The following is a 20,267-nucleotide window of genomic DNA, read 5'->3' as shown; positions in this document are numbered from 1 at the left end:
TACTAACTCCAAAAACATTATAGAGGTAGGTTGGTGTTAATACTTTTGGCTGGAATTATTAACTAAACAACACATCTGATGAACAGAGTGGCACATAGGGTTCCACTTATTATTATATATCTTTGTTCTTGATCCACTAGAACAGGGGTGTCCAACCTTGGCAACTTTAAGACTTGTGGACTTCAACTCCCAGAATTCCTCAGCTGCACAGAATTCCTCAGCTGCACATTCCCCCTGCACTATGCACTAGTTAGAACTGGACCAGGAAACTATGCACTAGTTAGAACTGGACCAGGAAAACCAGAAAATACATACCCATTTAATTATACAACACATTGCTGACTTTGGATCGGACATTTTCGACTTAAAACATGCATACTTCAAACTCTTGGAAAAAGACAATAAATAAACGGCATTTAAGATTCTCTTTAATATACAAGCTTAACCCTTCTACTTGTCTCAATACAGAGAATAAAGTCAATAGCTCAGTTCATCCTGAATATCTATACTTGTATCTCCATTTTGAGACTTGCAAAAATTTCACACATGGCTTGCCAAGGATACATACTTTTCAAACACAAAAAAGTTAGATTTTACCATTAACATACAATTATTACTATAAATTCCTTTACGTCTAAATAGACATGTGTAATATGATGACAGCCCTCCATTTTGCCAGCCATACATCAGTAAAACCAATACATTTGGATTTAAGTAAATTTTTCTACCTTCTTTCAATGAGCCTAAACTAGCTCGAGCTTAATGAACTTCAGCTAAGAATTCTTTCAAATACTGCTTATATAATTTCTCTAAATACACAAAATCTAATAAGTTAAACAAGCTAAAAAGCCCCTGCTTTCCTGCCCTATCTGAATGTATTCACTGCATGCCACTACAAAGCATAAATTCACCGTCTCAATCACAATGATTCAGAGGCAATAGAACTGATAACTCTTATGGTAGCTAGCAGGATAAACTACTTTCCTGGCTCTTTTATGCACTGATTCACATTTACAATTTTAGCAAAAAATACAGTGCTAGCATGAAGATTATACAGATGAAATGATCTGAACAGTTAACATGCTTATTATCAATGCTAAATTCAAATCCAGCAAGAATTCATCAAGTACAGAACCTTTTAGAAAAGGGTTTATAAAGGGTTTCAAAATTATATTTAAGGCAGTGGCTATTGCACATAGATACATGAAATTAGCCCATAACTAACCCATTAACCATAAATCAACCATACAGGTTGGGTGTGCATAGTCTACTGGGCAATCAGATTTTAGTCCAGGGCATGCTTCAAAATGGAAACCAATGGGTTGATAGTCAATCACCATTCTCCACTTTCATCTGCTCAAGCTGTGGAATATTTTAATCAAATATTTGTTTAGCACAGCTGTTCCCAACCTTTCCAGCTTGGCAGCCCAGCCCGGGGCAGAGGGTGAGGTATGAGTGGCAGCACACGAGTGCATATATATGTGTGCAAGCAGCAACCGTGTGCGCCCTCTACTTGCGCAAATGGAGCTTTGCGCACGAGCGGAGGGTGCTTGCACTCATGCGCAAAATTCTAGCTATGCAAGCCCGGGGGCGGGGCTTGTGCTTGCATGTGAAGTTCCATTCATGTGAGTGGAGGGCGTTTGTGCCCAAAGCTCCATTTGCACAAATGCAGCTTCATGCACAAGCACTCTCTACTTGCGCAATGGAGCTTCACATGCACACATGTGCCAATCTCTCCCACTGCCCAGTTTTGAACAGGCTGCAACCCAGTAGTGGGCCATGGCCCAGGGGTTGGGGACACCTAGTTTTGCAGTTATGGAGAAAGTTGAAACATTGACTTGAGATACTTACCAAAACTATCACAAACTTTTCATCTTCTCTGCATAACTCCCTAAGAACCAGTCAAAGTGGTAAAAGAAATTGCATAAACAGAATTGAGGCAACAGGTCTACAGAATTAAATGACGAACTACTACCACTGAATTCAATGGAGTAATTTTTTTTTCCTGAGTAGAATATGGTATAAGATATAGGACTGCACAATAAATAAAACTAAAATATTCTATCAATTTTCTCTTTTTTAATGTTTAATCACAACGCATTGAATGATCTTTATTTGTAGAAACTCTTACAATTTATGATGCTGAATTTCAGCTAGTAACTGTTTGTAGCACTTACCTGAACTCACCCATCTTTATATTTTTGGTTATATTGAACTATGAGGAAGGATTACAAGTGCTAAATATTTTCCATCTAAGAGGCAGCAAACACCTTATCCAAAGCAAAATACTGCTCAAGTATACTTTTCATGACAATTTTTATATATAAAATATAGAAGAATAAAACTTTTAAGTATTGTTTTACAGATTCATCTACCATACATCATGGCTTTGGATGTTTCTGAATATTCAGTACTAAGCTCCACAAGAATTTTTTTCAAAAAATAATTGTTAAAATCACACCTAGTGCATCTAACACGTTTATGGTTCCATATAACATACATTTTCAGTCAATATATTTACCAATATTTGAGGCATTATATCTCTTCAAAACATGAATTATTTATGTTTAAAGTATTAGGTGTATGCTTCTTATTCTGATGCAACATACTTTGATAGATACCTAAAATATGCCACAGACGAAGCAGTTGATTTTTTTTCTGAGAAATCCTTTGGCATGCTTTAGTAAAAGTAACTGAAAATGTAGTATCCAGGCTACTTATTCATAAAACCAAAAATGAAAAGTAATTTTAACAACTTTGCTGCATAAGCACATTGTTACAAGTAGAAACATACTGGGACATAGATATTTCTCAGAATATATTAGTGCTTGTTGTTTTCTTTTTTAAAAAGAGCTCATTTTAAAAATAAAATTTCATTCTATAGCTCTACTTATTTTTAAGAAATGAATGCAAATGTGTAATCAATAGCCCTATTTAGACTTTATGTGCACAAAAGTTTTAACTTAAAAAAAAAGAAAAGAAAAATGCGAGCAAATACTTGGATCACCTGCTGGAGAAACATCCATTTTTAAGTTCAGTTGGGTTGAATGGGATGAGAAAACAAAGAATCCAGCACCCTAACATGTTGCAAAAAATACGTAAAGTAATCTAAGGCTAAAAGACACTAGCTGCCACTAGTTAGTGTCACAAGCAAATATATCTCTAATCAAAATTCCAACCTGAATTTGATATTCCCACTAGCCACTTTTCTTTAATACAGCAAGACAAATTTGGTATTAGTGTTTAAAATGCAGTAATCACATAGAGATAAAAACACATGATCAAGCAAATACTTTTAATTAGCTGATCATAAATAAATCCACATAAAAGGACCAATTAAATGGGTTACAAAGTTGCATTTTCCTATGTGGATTCAGATCTATTTTAATATGCACTAGCCAACTCTTATTGTTTAACCGAGATAGTGGTTTGTAACTGACCTACCAGCACCACAGCCACCAAGCAATTCATACTCCCTTAAAAAAATTTTTTTTTTACAAATGTTAACACTTCTGTACATTATACATATTTCTACAATTTTGTAAGTTGTATTAAAATTGTATATATTCTTCACAGAGAAAATGGTTAAGCTTTCAAAAGTGAATTATCTCTTTTACAAATTGATAAAAACAACATGGAGTACTGCCTTTTGGCATCTCTGCTGGAGATAGTCTGGAAAGGCTGTTAAATGTTGAGATGCTGAAAAAGACTCTCTGATTTTAGATTTCATTAATAAATACTGCCACATATGATCACCAGCTTGAAATAAGGAGAAACACCATAGTGTTGCACTACTGGAAATGCATATAAAACCAACTGAAAACATACTACTACTCTTGTGTCATGTCCATCATTTTTTATAACAAAGCAGAATTGTAAAATTCATCTGGCAATGTGTATTTTGTCCTTTCACAACTGAAAGTCTTTGTATATGGATACTGAAGATCTATATTTGGTTTTAATCACTTCCAGTGTGCTTCGCTGACAGGTACATTTGGATAAAAAGTCCATAAAGGGATTTTCCCCCTTCTGTTTGTTTCCTCTCACTTACAAATTTGTTGTTGAATGTGAAGCAAAAATTCATAGTAAGAAAATGCAGCCTCTGTCTTGTCTTCAATTAACTGCTGAAGAAAGTCTGTCTTCGCTGGGCTTTCATCCCTGAAACATGGAGGAAAAAATAAAAATTGTCTGCAGGAATTGATTAATTGATAAAAATATGCTGGGTAAATATTCTGAAACATCCCAGTGTCATTTCTGTTGTGCCCACTAACCCATCTCATTTTTTACCTACCTACCATTTTTTACCTCAAGTCCTCATAACAGCTTTCTTTCAAATGTATCAACTCAGGAAATATTTGGCCAATTATTTTCTTGTAAACAATAAGCTGATTTATAAATTTGCCAAGTAGTTACAGATTTAAACAAGGATCGCATTCCTGAACACATTCTTTTAAAAAAACCTATTCAAAGGACAGTTTGCCAGAAACCTATTTCTTATAAGCTATGTTGCCTTTTGGATGCTGTATATGAATACTTACTTAATTACTTGAAGTACTGGGTTTAAAGATTTACTATCCTTCAGCCAAGTTATAAAGGACCTGGTTCGCTCTGAAGAAATATTATCTAATTCTGGAAGCTGTGTCTAGAAAAATGCAATGTGGTAAAATTAAACACTTATAATATGCTGTTGTATTAGATATTCAAAACAGCATCAGTGACATTTTTATTACACTTTCAGAATCTTGTGATAAAAATGTAATTTATATGTATTATTTTCATCTTATTTAAATGCTGTCTTTCTATAAACAAAGTTCTGAGAGAACTGTCTACATCATAAGTAAGAAAATAAATAATAAAGATGAGGATCAAAATCAGGCAAGCTCTAATAAGGACTGAGAACTACTTTATATCCAAGCCTATAGCCTCATCTTTGGGAGTATTAGCTGGATTTAAAATAAGTCCTTACCAGTTTTTGAGGTACTGACAAATAATTTGGATATCCAAGCACATCTTTAATGAAGTTATTATCACAACTTCTTCCAAGCCAAATGTAGAGGATCTAGAACGTGTTAGAAATAAAGAAATTAAAATATACATTTTTCTTTTGATAATATATGAAGTCATCAAGATTTTATTGGGATAAAATAATCCTTAAAACTGATTTAAAGACACAATACAATGAGCAGACGAGCAAAAGAAACTGCTGTATCAAACAGATGAAAAATAATGTTTAAATGGGCAACTCACCAAGCCACAATCCATAAGAAAAGCTCCTTCCCTTGTCAACTTCTCAGCAGACAGTCGTTGAAGAGGGGGCTGGGGTACAACTCTGTCATTGACATGTATTGCACCCTAAAATAGGACAATACAATTAAACTCACAGTGTAATTTAGTCCCATTCTAATAATTCAGTATTGGGACAATGTGTGTTCATCCAAAGTCCCGTCCCCCTCCAAAACCACAAAATCTTACTTTTTAACCCATGCTGAGCTTTTGTATGAATTTCAGAATGAATTTTAGCTTTGTTTGCTATTGTAGTTGTGAAGCATAAGACAACAACTGTGGGAGAGCAGCCAGCAGAACTAGGGGAGGGAGTGGATTTAAATGTGTCATCATCTTAGAGTTCTTATATTGCCACAAACAATCCTAGTCCAATCCCTCCCCTCCTTAAATTCTCTCAGCTCTTATCTAGAACCAATTTAGTGCTGACCATTAGTTGACTAGATTCTTGTGCAAAGGCCTGAATAAACCTTCTGTGCTGCAATTTAACACATAGCCCTGACCCTTTGCATCCAACAACTGCAGTGGTGGGTTTTTTTTTTTTTTTTGTTTTGCCATTATGTTATAGTGTTGCACTTATAGCTGCAAGGCATTTTCATTTCTGAAGCAGTGAACAAAAAAGAAACAGCAAAATTTAAGCCCGCTTGCCTGCCTGATTTATTTTCGGGCATAAATATATTGTTGAATTCTAAATGAGAAAAAATACTAATGAGATTAGTTCTTTTTTTTCTGGTCATGTGTTGATTGATTGCCTTGGGAATTATTTAAATAATTAAAAAGGTACTTTACTGAATAAAGAACTCCAGGATCTTTTTTGTTAATTGATTTTTACAGTTAAATAGGTAAGAGATCTGTGTTTCCACTGTTTCCTATAGATTTTAACAATTAACATGGAGGACAATTACCCACAGGATGAAAGGCTATGAGCAACAAATGCTTGCCTACTTTTGGAGTCCTCAAATAAACAAAAAACAAAATGAGGAACAAGGAACTTGTTTTGAGTTTCTATTTTTTCCTATGACTAAAATATTGGAAATATTCTACATTTTTTCCTCCTCAAATACAGACCACTCAAATAATTTCAAGCTTGTTGTACTATAATACAGACAACTCAAAATTATTTTATTTTATTCTAAGCAGAAAGTAAAGTACATTTTTTTGTTTCAACCATAATCCTAATTTTAAAAAATCTAGGTTGTGCACTAGAAACAACTTTTAAGTTGGAAACCAGTGCTTTGAGTTGTGCTACAAAATACGCTGAGTCAATCAATGCAAGTCTTCAAGATTAGGTGAAAAATTAGCTAATTTATTAGTGTTACAGTGGAACGTAAGATGTGAATACAGCTGCCCAAAATACTACTAGAATAAAGATAGCAGTGGGCAGACTACCTCTATTTAGTAGAGATAACAATTATACATTACACACACACACACACACACATATACCTCATCAGTAAGCTTGTCTATCCTATATAAACTGGGGTAGATTATCTTCATCAAATGAACCAGAGGCTGACTTTTTATTTGGCACATAGCATATATGCGATCATCCAGACGTGTACTTGTGCCCGTTCTAAAAGCTTTCTGTAAAAAAAATGAGAAGAAAAATGTTGTGTTTTTATTGTAGGTTGGCTAGGAACATCTAAATGAATAACTGCCTGGCAGAATATTTTCCCAATTAAGTGGCAGATATATAATACAAAATTTTAAATATCTCTTGGCTGCTATTATAAAACAGTGTAAACATTGATTACACGTAGTTTTGATGAGTAGCAATAGCATTTTTATATATGTTTAGAGATTATGAAAGCTAAGCAAATTGATGTACATTATTCATTCTACACTACAATAAAGCCCACCAAAATTTCAAAGATATGGTATTCAATCACATTATGGTATGTCATCACATTTCTGTAATCAAAACAGATTTTAACATTTATTTTTGAATTGCTATTTATCAGAGGTTATACCTGTTTAAAAAGAGCCAAAATATACAGAGGGAACAGCCTGAGAGAATATGGAGCAATCAAAGAAGATTGTTGGAGGTTTGATGCTGTTGACATATATGCAGACAGCGAATCTACGACCGCATTGGTTAAAGCATCTCTAGCATCTGACAAACTTGATGAAACAGATCGATCCACAGCTGTGGAAAATGGAGTAGCAATTGTGAAGGAACCACATTTAAAGAGGCAAAGAAAGCACACCAGTACAATGATTAATATTCTGCTAGCACATTTTCAATTTGCTAGATAGATTTGAATATATTAAACATCAGTGTTGATCTGGAATACAGTAAACAAAACTAAATTATATTGCATTAAAGGAAACACACCTCATATCTCATAATTATCTAAAAGCCTTTTAGAGAAAAGAAAAAGGCCTACAAATGATAAATTGTAATTTATTTTTATCTTACTTAGCTGTAAAATAAAATTTGAAGCTATAAGCTCTCTATCAGTATGTTGCAGTTGATAAAGTAATTGTTTAGCATAGCATGTTATGTTCACTGGATCTGTTCTCTGCATGCATTTACAGTAAGTGTTACTTACCACACACATTCAAGATGATGAGCAATTCATTAAGTTACCAACAGTTATTCTCTAACTGCAAACTAAATTTTAATTGTCTTTTTATAATTTAAAGCAGTGGCATCTATTTATTACATCTATAGTAATCAACCAATTTCCATCCCCAGGAATCCCTCTGAAACACCTGGATGGTGGGAGAAGTTGTACCCAGGGCTAAGGAATAACAGTTCTCTAACCATGCCGGATGTTTAGAGCACTTATAACAGTTTTCAATATCAGCTTGTTCCCCAGCCACTCCTCAAGTTGGGTTTATTTCTGTCTGATATATATAGTGATCATAATATCACTGACTGTGAATGTAGCCCCTGTAATCCCAGGGCAGGGCAGAAGAAGAGTGCCTTCCCATTGCTTACTCATGTGTTTTTAACTGCAAAAAATTGTGATATTTGAACATTTATTTTCAACTTACCCATATTAGCTAGGAGGCATATAATTGCTTGTACATCTGCTCCAGCATAAACATCCATCAAGGAAGTCACTACAGGCAAACAAAGTGTATGTACCCTAATTCTCCGTTCACCTGTATTAGGATCCAACCACACAGTGATAAATATGCAGTGTTTATTTCTGATCCAATTGTTTTTAATATATATTTACAAATGACATAAGGGCAATATGCCAGCTACTTTGAATCAAAGGGAACACTTGTTTCTAAGTGATCAGCCTTTATTTTTGTCTTTTTCTATAAAAAAGATATTAGCAATTATTATCCTTCTCTAAAATTACCTTTGCTGGAAGTATACAAAAGTGCTGTTTGAAAACAAACTAGTGATGTATCTGTAAGATTTTCTTCAATGGACATTTGCACTGCAAATCCAGCATCAGGATTTACGTTTGCAAGTGACAACAAATCAGTAGATCGCACAAAAAAGTTACCATGAAAAGTATGAATAGAAAGCCCTAGAAGAAGAAAAAAGCAAAGTTTCAGTTAACATTCCAGTAACAAAGACTGATGATAAATATACCTATTAGCTTTGGCACATTAACTGAGTTTAATGGTGCTTTCTCTTTAGAGAGAGTATACTACAGACTACAAAGCCACATTTGAAGACAGAATGTGTACTGGTGCTAGGAAACATTTGGGTCATTTAACACATTTGTTTCCTCTGCCCTTCCCCCCTCACCCCCATCCACCTCAGGCATGAGAGAAAAGAATTTACAAGAAATTGTAGAGACTGGGAGCAGTAATGGGAAAAATGGTGGGAAACAGTAAATGACCCCCACCCTCCAAAAATCTCCTTGCAAACTTTATAAACTTTTGCCTTGATTCCAAAAATGATTAAAAATGAAGAAGCGTGCAATTTAAAAAAGGAGATAAAACAGTACATGTATTATTTTAAGTCTGGAAAAAAAAATACTCTCAAATATAGTCCAATTGGTAGAAGAATCATCATAATCAAGATAAGGATGCACCAATCTTCATAAGTCTTCTTTTACAGAAGTGATGGAATAACTCTAAACTATCACAAAAGCACTTGGTTCCAGGTTAAGGAATTAATTTGTCTGAGTGACTCTGAACCATTTTTAATACACACTCTGAATGATACTGGCATATTCAAACTACCGGTGTTTCTTTGAAAATAAGACCGAGTGCTCCAAAATACGCATTAGGTCTTATTTTCAGGGAAATATGGTGCTAAATGCATCTATCTGGCCGATGATCTTAACTGGGGCTTATTTTTGAGGTAGGGATTATATTACGAGCATCCTGAAAAATCATGATAGGACTTATTTTCCGGTTGGGTCTTATTTTTGGGAAAACACAGTAAATTTAATTTAAAATCTAGATGATACCTTTTGTACATCTTATTCTCATTACAGCTTCAAATCCAATCTTTCGTGTAAAGTATCTTTTAAGATCTTTTTGCAGTTTTTCTGTTTGAACAGGGTTGTGGATATGATGGAAAGATGGGTAATAATAGACGCATCCAGCAGAATATTTGGACATGCAAGCTTTAGGGGAGGATGAAAAAATGGTTAATATCCAGTCAATACAGGCAGCACATATATTTATTTTTAAAACAAATATTCATCATCTGAAAAACAGAAAATAATACTTTTCTAATATTTATAGGAAGCATTCTAGCATCTTATATTGCTTTTAACAATGCAAGCCTTTATCTGAAGAAAACCAGATGAAGACTTTTGATATAACATATAAAACCACAGTTAAGAACTATTGCAAGGAACAAACTTCATAACGATGATATCAATGGTGCCCATTTTAATTCTTGTACCATTTCTTAGATGTTTCATAATGCATTTTTCCTTTGTACTTTAAAAAAAATCAGAAGTATTACCATACACATTAGATACCAGCCATGGGCATCTTTGGATCTAAGTGAGGAAGCTATTCCAGAACTGGAATGGGCTGGTTTTATCTACTGCAGGTCCTGAAAGAACCCCAGTCACAAGGAAAGTTAATCTTTTAAAACACTGCCAGGTACAACAAGCATGCTCAGTCCAGATCCAAAGTAACCCTTTAATCAATACCTGCTTAGCCTGATTGTTGTATCAACATAAAGGAACAATTGTAAAGTACAGTAACAGCTTCATTTACTATACATTAGGTGTTTTTCTTTGTTCCAATTATTTATGATACTCATACACTGCCTTTTTTTCCTAGGAATTCAAAATAGTTTACACAGTAGGGCATTTCACAACAAGTTTGCAGAATTATTATATGAGACATATCAGATGTGTGAGACAATCTACCAACACAGAAATCATATACGAAAAAAAAATGATTTAAAAGATGAGACAGCATCCCTTTTTATGTGAAGTATAAACCACTTCTTTCAATGCATATATCTGAGCAAACCTGTTTTGGAACTTTATAATTTTTTTGACAAATTAACACCGAGGGTTCCTCAAAGCGTTAAAGTGTAAAGTAAATGCAAGTTCATAATCCTTACCAAGAGAAGCCAAATCAGAATACTGTGAACTTAAGAGGAACAAATCCACAGCTGTCTGCTGTCCTGAACAATCAAGTGCCAACTTTTTATAAAAATCTGTTGCAGGTCCAAGATGTTGAACAACCTAATGCAACAACAAAATGTAAGATTATTGATGCAATAGAACAAAATTATGTTTGTCTAAGCTGTATGCAAATTAAATACACTGTTAACATCTTATTGTTATGTATAAAGATAAAGGTTCTCCTCGCACATACGTGCTGATCGTTTCCGACTCTAGGGGGTGGTGCTCATCTCTGTTACAAAGCCAAAGAGCCAGCGCTGACTGAAGATGTCTCCATGGTCATGTGGCCGGCATGACTAAATGCTGAAGGCACACGGAATGCTGTTACCTTCCCACCAAAATGGTCCCTATTTTTCTACTTGCATTTTTACATGCTTTCAAACTGCTAGGTTGACAGAAGCTGGAACAAGTAGTGGTAGCTCACTCCATTACACGGTGCTAGGGATTCGAACCGCCAAACTGCTGACCTTTCTGATCGACAAGCTCAGCATCTTAGCCACAAAGCCACCCTGTTATGTATATATTTATTAAATTTTAAGGCATGCAACAGCTAAAGCTATATATAAATCTACAGAACCATAACATTATATATAAGTAAAATATAACCTATTATATTTCCTGATTTTAAAAAAAATGTTTACTTTCATTTTATAATAACTAGAACTTATTATCGAGACAAGTCCTTCATTGAGTGAATTTCTTTGTGCTTAGGTCTAGGCAAAGCAACAGTGGAAATTCTTAGTAAGGGCTTATTCTTCCCCTGTATTTACCCCAGGTATTTTTTTTAATTTATTTTTTAGTGTATGGAATGTGTTAGCCAGGGATCACCGAGGTGGCTGCCTGCTTCTGTTAAAGGAATTTTGGGGGGTAGTGTTATCTTTACCAGTGGGACACCTGAATGCTGGTAGGCAATTAGGGAGGCTCCTTTCTTGTCCCTCCGTGGATTTTCGCTCACGAGAATCCAGCCACCAACCTCAGCGGTGCGCAGACCCAGTGTCTTACCACATGAGCCACCACAGTCCCCAACCCAGGTATTAAATACGTTACTTATACTATATGATATTTTAAAAATAAGCTGAAAAATTAAGTTTAGATATTCAACCTACAGCAACAATTTAAGAAGTGAAGATATATAAACATAAATTATTGTTTTCCTCTTATCTGTATTTCTCAAGTCCATATTACCGCCATCTCATTCAAAATGATTCTGAGTGGTATATAATAACATCTACAATTAAAATATTCTACAAAGCCAATTAAAAATAATAAACATGGATAAAACAAGGCCATAAGAAGGGAGAGACTGCATATAATGCAGCTAACGGGTGGACTCCCTATTACCAGGCATCCCCAAGCTTGTTTAAAAAAATTTTTTTTGAGGACTTTCCAGAAAGCTATAAAGATCAGGGATAACTTTACATTGAGTGGGATGATGTTCCAGAGCAGGGGTCTCCAACCTTGGCAACTTTAAGACTTGTGGACTTCAACTCCCAGAGTTCCTCAGCCAGCAAAGCTAGCAAAGCTGGCTGAGGAACTCTGGGAGTTGAAGTCCACAAGTCTTAAAGTTGCCAAGGTTGGAGACTCCTGTTCCAGAGAGCACGTGTCATGGCAGAAAATAGTCAAATGGAACTCTTTTTGCAGATGGGACCCACAACATGCCTTTCCTGCCAGACCTGATGGGATGGGTAGATGCAATTGGGAAGAGGCAGTCCCTCAGATAACCTGGCCCATGGCATAAAAAAAAGCTTTAAAGGTCAAAAGTAGCACTTTGAACTAGCCCTGGAAAGAAGCTGGTAATCAATACATGAAGTGTAAGATGTGTCCTTCTAGAGGCACACTTAAATTGTCTCTACAGCTGCAGTTTTGCACCAGCTGAATCTTCCCAATGCTCTTCATGTAGAGCACTTTGCAAAGAAACCAATAGAATTTTCCAAGTTCTATATGGAAACCATTCGTATACTTTTTGAAAACTTACTTCACCTTCAAATACCTATGAACACTATGTAACATCTTCCTCCATGACTTTTTTGATCTGTTCAAATTATGTGATTAAATATATGTTATCAGTTTAGACCGGGCAGTAAAACAAGAAGGCAGGAACCACATTCATAGATTCCAGGGTTTCATCAAGCATCACATACAGTTTGAACACTCAACATTTGGTTCGTTAAAATGAATATGGTGATTCTCAATGAGAGTGCCAGCTAATGTTTCTACCAAACATTTCCAGCCTGTCTAATTAATTCCTTATCTGAAACAAATACCTTGGTGCTTGATCTTTGATTAGGATCTTCCCGAGAGTGTAGGTATCCTGTGCCCACAGAAGGTAACTGTGTCTGAAACACAGTTACACGCCCACCAGTTGGAGACATCAGTTTAAAGGCAGCTTGAAGAGCTGGGCCTAATGCACTGTGTGTTTCTCTTGTGTAGGTAAACATATTTGGTAGCGCATTCAGTAAATCTTTAATCAGCTGGAAAATAAAATGAGCATGAACACTGAAATCTCAGCAATATTTTTAAAGCACTATTTTGAATATTGTATTATTCAATACAAGTCTAGATTTCCAAAAAGTCCATTTTCAGAGATGATCTATAAATCAGATTTTTCTAAATGAAATCCAAGATTCCCAAGAGCACAACACACACACACACTCACATGCACACGCACACACAGCCCTGTGACACTCCCTCTAGGGTACACTGACCTATCTGTATAAATTTCATCTGTGCTACACCAGCTAGTCTTCTCTTTTCTCTTGAAATTATTTTAAATGAAGTTCTGAGTAGAGAATACATCTTATTTTATTGATCAAAATCTCATCTGATTCTCTTAACTATACAGAATTGTAGAAAACAAAGGAAAAATGTATATTCTAAGTTTAAGATGAAAATATGGTTAGAAAGATGCAGGTCCTTTTAAGATACCATCTTAATACCAACACTAACATGCTAAATTAATCAAAAGCAAAGAAGCCACCCATGAATCTCTTCAGTTTAATATTTATTGTTGTAAATGCTATTATATTTCTCTTACCTCTTTACTTTCATGCAGATTGACAAGTAGACAATCAGGCATAGGCAGGAAAACATCTATGGAGAAGAAATGTTTCACTTTTGATTTCTTATGCTAATGTATTTTTTTTTTTTGTCTTTTAATGACCCCGTAATCCCTTTCAGGGTGGAGTCAGGGCAACGGAATGGAGCTGAATGTTTACTGGCCGGATGCCCTTCCTTTCGCCAGAGTTTACAGCTGATATTTGCTCATTGTGCCGAGAGAGAGAAATATCTGCTGCAACCTAGGATCGAACTCACAGCCTCCCGATTGTGAGCGAGAACTCCACCTCTAGTCCACCACACCACTCTCTTATGTTAATGTAATATAATTTTAAAAAATATAGTAAAATAGCAAAAATGTTCAGATGCAAATTCTATAACTGAATTACATTTCTCTATGTGCAAAAGAGAACAAATATGTTATTCCTAAACTATCCTAGTCTGTCCTGACTGGTTTTTAAATTAACATGCAACATTAATTGGGAAAACACCACTCAATTCCATTATGATCAAACTGGTACAACTGAAGTAGCATTTTCCCCCATAGTTGTAATATTCTGTAACATCTTAAAGTGAACTAACTCATACTGCATTCTGTGTTACTTTTCCTCACTTTTATTCTTCCAACTGTTCAGGTAATCTTACCATCAATTTCTGAAACAATGAGCATCTGAGGCTGTGATAATCCTTCCTGCAAATTGTAGAACTGAACAGTGCTATCAAAAGTTATGAAGCCAATTTTTGTTCTTGTATCTCCAGGCAACCTTTAGTATTAAAATAAAACAAAAAGCAAATATGTTCCTGAAATACAGAGGTGAATTCTAGAGGTTTTAAAGTTACTAAATGATCATTAATACTCTCCCAATGAACACTATCTAGCACATTATTAACAATTTTCTGTCATGCATCCAGAAGATATGAATGAAATGTGAACATAGTTGGTTCAAATATTCTCCCTCTGCTTCTACTTGTTTGGTAATTAGAAAACTAGGTATCTTAATTTGCAGCTAATTGTGGTGGGGTGAAATACAGAAAAAGAAAAGGAGTTTAAGAGTGCCTAGTTTTTCATTAAACATGTTGTTGAGCACGCTGCTAAAGGTAAGTGGCTGTTTCCTATAGCACATTCTCACCAACGAGTTTACTCCCAAAACTACTTGAATGTCACATTATCATTAGCAATAGCACTTAGGCTTCACAGTGCTTTACATCCCTCTTTACCCTCTCTAAACAGTTTACAGAGTCAGCATATTGCCCCCAACATTCTGGGTCTTTATTTTACCAACTTGGAAGGATGGAAGGCTGAATCAACCTTGAGCCGGTCAGGATCAAACTCCTGGCAGTGAACAGTGAGTTCGCCTGCAATACTGCATTCTAACAACTACGCCACCACAACTCTTTAGACCAGGGGTGTCCAACCTTGGCAACTTTAAGACTTGTGGACTTCAACTCCCAGAATTCCTCAGCCAGCTTTGCTGGCTGAGGAATTCTGGGAGTTGAAGTCCACAAGTCTTAAAGTTGCCAAGGTTGGACACCCCTGCTTTAGACACTTCAGTGTCATTAGACATTTCATTTCAAGAGGAAAAAAAAAACACAAGTTCCATCCAATTTTCGCAAGTATCATTATGTCCAGTAAATACAAGTTCTTACTTGTCTAAGTTTTCCAGCAAAGACTGACACACAACTTCTAAGTATCCAGCTTCTATTGCATTATGGGACACATCAAACACAAATAAATATACTGCAGGTTGAGGAGGACGAAGCTGCAAGATAAGATTGATTTTTACTAATGTGCTTATTAGATCTGTAACAGCCTTAAACAGGTTTGCCATCTCTGTAGCTCCCATTTTTGCACACACATGGACCTATAAAATATTACCTTTTAAAACTATAAACTTACCATGTAGTCTGAAGAAGCAATGAACTCCACGGTAGAATTTTGGACCTCTGGACGCTTATGAGGTTCTCCATAAGATCTTGTTAGAGGATTGTACATAAATTCTTCAGGAACTAAATTATAAAATAAATTTAAGTCATTTAAATAATAAAGTTTAAAAATGAAGAAATCAGCATAATAAAACCAAATAGAAAAACCAGCACATAAAATTATTTAAATTAGAAATACAACAGTGCGCAAATCTAAAAACAGAAAGAACAATTGTTACGATACCTGGAAAAAGATTCTTTGATACTGAACTGAGAAAGTTGGAACTTTGGAGGCATTGGGTATATTGGAGAAGGATTAATACTTACCATCATTAACTCTGTAGCACAGATTACATTTCCATCTCCTTTGGTCAATAAAAGACACGAAAGGATTGATGTAGGTTCTGCATGTTCTACACCTCACAATGGTGCTTGATGTTATCACAGGCAATTGCTAAAAAAAAGCAACAGAATTCTAGAATTAATTTGAGATAAATTGTTTTCGTAAGTGTTTTATCCAAAACTGCCAGCAACAAACGTTAAATTGGCTATTCACCATTCAGAGATTAAGTACTGGAAACAACTATTCTTCTACAGTAAGGTAACAAGTAGTAAGCTGGAGAGCCCAGCCATAGAAGGCAATGTTACACAAACTAACACTGTGCATTGTTTTTTCAAGGTTTATTGAAAATCACTCAGTTCAAATACTGTAAATATATTTAAATCAGTAAACGTCAATATTATCTTTAAAATATTTCCCCCGTTTTCAGTGGTACATTTCTGTTTAGATATCTGACCTGTTAACAGCCAACACAATTTACAGCTTCCATCACTTAAAAACTATTACTGTACTACACAAAATTTATGTACTTCTATAATATACAAAATACACGATCGCCTTATTCAAATTTAGCTAAATAAAATCTTGTGGCAATAAAAAGTTGTTTTACCGTTAGATCTCTGAAAGGATGTAGAAGCAATCCCAAGGGAAGTTTTGCTTTGTTTAACAGTGCCTGAGTCTGAGGAATATTTGTCAAAGTACATCGAAACGAGCTACAGAAAAATCACAAACACACGTCAATTATTTTGAACAATAGTACTGATTGCTTTATAGAAAAAAATTCTAAATGTTCAAGAGCCACATTATAGTTTGCCAAAAATCCTAGACAAGCCAAAATCATGTATGTATGCTCTTCTGGCCTGGAAACTCCAGAGACATTTAATGTATTGGAGATTAAACTGACAATTTATTAGTAGAGCAAATGTTTTAAAATACAAAAATAAATTACGACATATACAAGAAATATGGAATAGAAAATTATATATCTTCTCTTGCCCAAACAATGACTTCAGACTTTAAAGGAAGTCAAATATGTCTATCCAAAGCTGGGCAGATGGTCTTCTGGCAATAGCATCCAATTACTGCTTGAGAAGGAGCTGAATGTCCAGAACAACCAAGTTAGAATTACTACCTTCATTCAGGAGGATGACTGTATAGGAATGTGGGAGGGACCTTGGGGAAAGAGGAAGAGATGCTGCCTAGGAAACAATCAGATAAGAGAGGAAGGACCCTCCAGTAGCTTAATGGTCAGAGAAAAAATATTAGAAAGGACACCCCGCCCCCAAATGGTTCAAACAGTTACAAGTGGCAGTGGGAAGCTTTGTACTTTCATCCAACCAAAATATGTGCACAACCAAAATATGTGTACTAAACTCTTCTTTACTCAGATGAAATCCTATGTTTTAAAAATAAACCCATTAACAGATTTGACCTGATAAGTATTGGTATCAATACTTATCTGAGAAACAGATAATAATGAAAATTAATTGTCCTGTTTCCCTTCATATGTAGTAGCTTCGAATCTGACTTCCCTATTTGTCATTGTACAACAGTGGTCCCCAACACTTGGCTTGGCAGCCTGTTGGGGGGGAGCGGAACCAGACCGCTGCTTATGCATATGCATCGTATCACTGTTCACACAAGTCTAGCTGTGTGCATGTGTGTCAGTCAGCCTCTCATGTAGCCCAGTTCTGAACAGGCCACAGCCCAGTAGTGGGCTGAGGCCCAGGGGATGGCGACCCCTGTTCTACAGGAATCCAGAATAAAATGTGGAAAGACTAAAAAGAAGTATTCTTAATTCCCTTTAGTCAAATGTTTTCAAAATAGTTTTCAAAATGACTTGTATCAGTGGCAATCACAGAAAACCATGGCGAAGTGAAAATGACATCACCTGTGCAGTGATATTGTTATGCAAATACCACCCTTCTGATGTGTCCTGACATCCAATGCAACCTGTGGTATTTGATTATGTAGTCACACAAATGTCATTCTTTGCCTCCCTGCAAATAAATGTCCAAGGTATCCATTCAGTGACTAAATTTCTCTTGTTGAAAAATGGAACCAGGCACATCCTAAGACCAGTTTTTCAGAGAAATTAAACTGCAAACATGCAAAAAATTGTCATGTTATACCTACTCTGGGCTGCAGTTCAATTTTTTCAGATCAGAGTTCAGATTAGGCAAAGGAGGTAAAACTGGAGCAATAGGTAGAATATTTCTTTCTTGAATAAGATTCACTGGTCTCAGACTTTCTGGCTGCTGTATACCAAGTCCTCCCAAACTAGCTGATAGTTGATTCATGGTAGGATATACCTGGAAAAAAGACATTTAAAAAAGTATTAAAATAAATATTTAACATGGCTAAACATTAATGTCTTGATCAGAATTTGTTTAACTTCCCTCTTCCTCACATCCTCCAATAATATTTTCCAGGAACTTCAACTCCTATTTCCTATGCCACAGTACTTAATTTTCCATCCTGATCTGGGTTGGATTCAGAAGATCACTTTAAGATAGAACCTCTTTTCAAACTCATACATGGGTAAATTAAACATACATAGGTCACCTTCGCAATATGTGTAAATTTCTGTTTATACAAAGGATAAACAATTGACACCCCCTACCCTTTCTTAGATCATCTAAAACAGGGCTGTGAATCATCTAAAACAGGGCTGTCCTGGCCCACAGGTCAGATGCATCACATGCTGGCCACACTGGGTTTAGCCAAGGTGGGGAAAGTCACGATACGTCATGTGACATTGCCGTGCCGACATGAGTTTGACACCCCTGACCTAAAACGTAACTTGAAAAAAATGTTTTATATTAACAAATTGCCAACTTGCCTATCTTGTGCATAATTAAATATTACAGAATACAGAGCAATATGAATTTAAGGCTGTGGTTGATGGAATTATGCATTTTTTTTTGTTCCCCAAAGCATTTGATTCCAGATTATTTTCAATGGGCCTCCAAAGCCTAAGGTGCAGTATGTAGGAGAAATGTGACAAAACTATTTTATATGCAATATTGATGTTCTGTATCAGTGGTAGTCAACCTGGTCCTTACCGCTCACTAGTGGACATTCCAGCTTGCATGGTGGGCGGTAGGGGTTTATAAATCACCATTACTATAGAACTGGTGGGCGGTTAGAGAAAACTTTACTACTAACAGAGATACAAAAGTGGGCGGTAGGTATAAAAAGGTTGACTACCTCTGCTCTATATGAATTGCAATAGAGTATCTTTATAAACACTCTTTAAACTAGCTGACTATCCAGCTAGAGACACAATAATTTTTCTTACAAATCAGAGGTGGGCTTCTAAGAAAACCAAACCATTAATTTTTTTATATAAAATGATAAAGGGAATGCAGAAGCAGGTAACTTCTGAATTTTCTAGTTTCAATTAAGTTTTTCTTTGCTATAAACATTTTGAATCCTCTCTTTTGCCACGGAAACAAAACCATTTTTGTACTCATTTACTTCATTAAATTTGTTAAGGATAGCTACTTCAGTAGTTGTTGGGCAGATTATGATGTCCAAATAAACAGGTAAAAAGACTTTAAAACCTAAAATATACATTTAATATGAAGAAACCTTTTTTCTTTAACTGAAGTACAGAAAGTAATTTTCTAACTCAAAGCACCCACATTCTAAGTCTATCATGCATAATGAAACATTCTTTCTTATTCAATTTATTTGTCACAAGTTTCATCAGGGATACAAGTTTGGGGATTTCTAACCTGTGGATACTGCGAAAATCCAGAATTATATCCAGAGTTACTTGGTTGCATGGCAGGAGATGGCAAAGGTGGTGTCATATTCTGGTATCCTGGCTGAAGAGGAGGATACCCACAACCAAATGACTTGGACACTTTAGACATCTGAGGAACAGGGGAAATAGGAGGTGCAGAACATGTTTCTAAACAGGAAAAAAAGGTTAAATTTTCTTTCTTTCTTATAAAGCAGCATCAAAATACACTGAGCTAAATAAGACATTTATTATTAGCAAAGCTGTAGACTTACACAAGCTATTTAATGAATAAAATTTAAAAAATTGAATTTGTTTCCAAATCAATGAAAGAAATTCTATATAACTTTTT

General features: G+C 35.4%; 1 protein-coding gene across 2 annotated transcripts in view; it reads right to left on the bottom strand.

Moving 5' to 3' along the window:
* Positions 1–411: 411 nt before the first annotated feature.
* Positions 412–20,267, bottom strand: part of SEC24B (SEC24 homolog B, COPII component) — a 31,955-nt gene continuing 12,099 nt past the window's right edge. For both annotated transcript variants that reach the window (XM_026668680.2, XM_026668679.2), the window contains 19 exons: positions 19,908–20,086; positions 18,304–18,479; positions 16,778–16,880; positions 16,155–16,281; positions 15,802–15,911; positions 15,552–15,664; positions 14,550–14,668; positions 13,885–13,940; positions 13,115–13,321; positions 10,787–10,910; positions 9,666–9,824; positions 8,598–8,771; positions 8,281–8,391; positions 7,251–7,426; positions 6,727–6,864; positions 5,248–5,352; positions 4,967–5,059; positions 4,539–4,642; positions 412–4,158 (listed from right to left, as the gene is read on the bottom strand). In XM_026668680.2, coding sequence (XP_026524465.1) covers positions 4,044–4,158; positions 4,539–4,642; positions 4,967–5,059; positions 5,248–5,352; positions 6,727–6,864; positions 7,251–7,426; positions 8,281–8,391; positions 8,598–8,771; positions 9,666–9,824; positions 10,787–10,910; positions 13,115–13,321; positions 13,885–13,940; positions 14,550–14,668; positions 15,552–15,664; positions 15,802–15,911; positions 16,155–16,281; positions 16,778–16,880; positions 18,304–18,479; positions 19,908–20,086 — 2,489 coding nt within the window. In that variant the 3' untranslated portion in view covers positions 412–4,043. The remainder of the gene's footprint in view (positions 4,159–4,538; positions 4,643–4,966; positions 5,060–5,247; positions 5,353–6,726; positions 6,865–7,250; positions 7,427–8,280; positions 8,392–8,597; positions 8,772–9,665; positions 9,825–10,786; positions 10,911–13,114; positions 13,322–13,884; positions 13,941–14,549; positions 14,669–15,551; positions 15,665–15,801; positions 15,912–16,154; positions 16,282–16,777; positions 16,881–18,303; positions 18,480–19,907; positions 20,087–20,267) is intronic.

This window comes from Notechis scutatus, chromosome 4, assembly GCF_049901735.1.
Source record: "Notechis scutatus isolate UNSWTSFEM ecotype Mainland chromosome 4, rNotScu1.2, whole genome shotgun sequence".
Classification (NCBI taxonomy): Eukaryota; Metazoa; Chordata; class Lepidosauria; order Squamata; family Elapidae; genus Notechis; species Notechis scutatus.
This window is presented reverse-complemented; position numbering and strand designations above follow the sequence as displayed.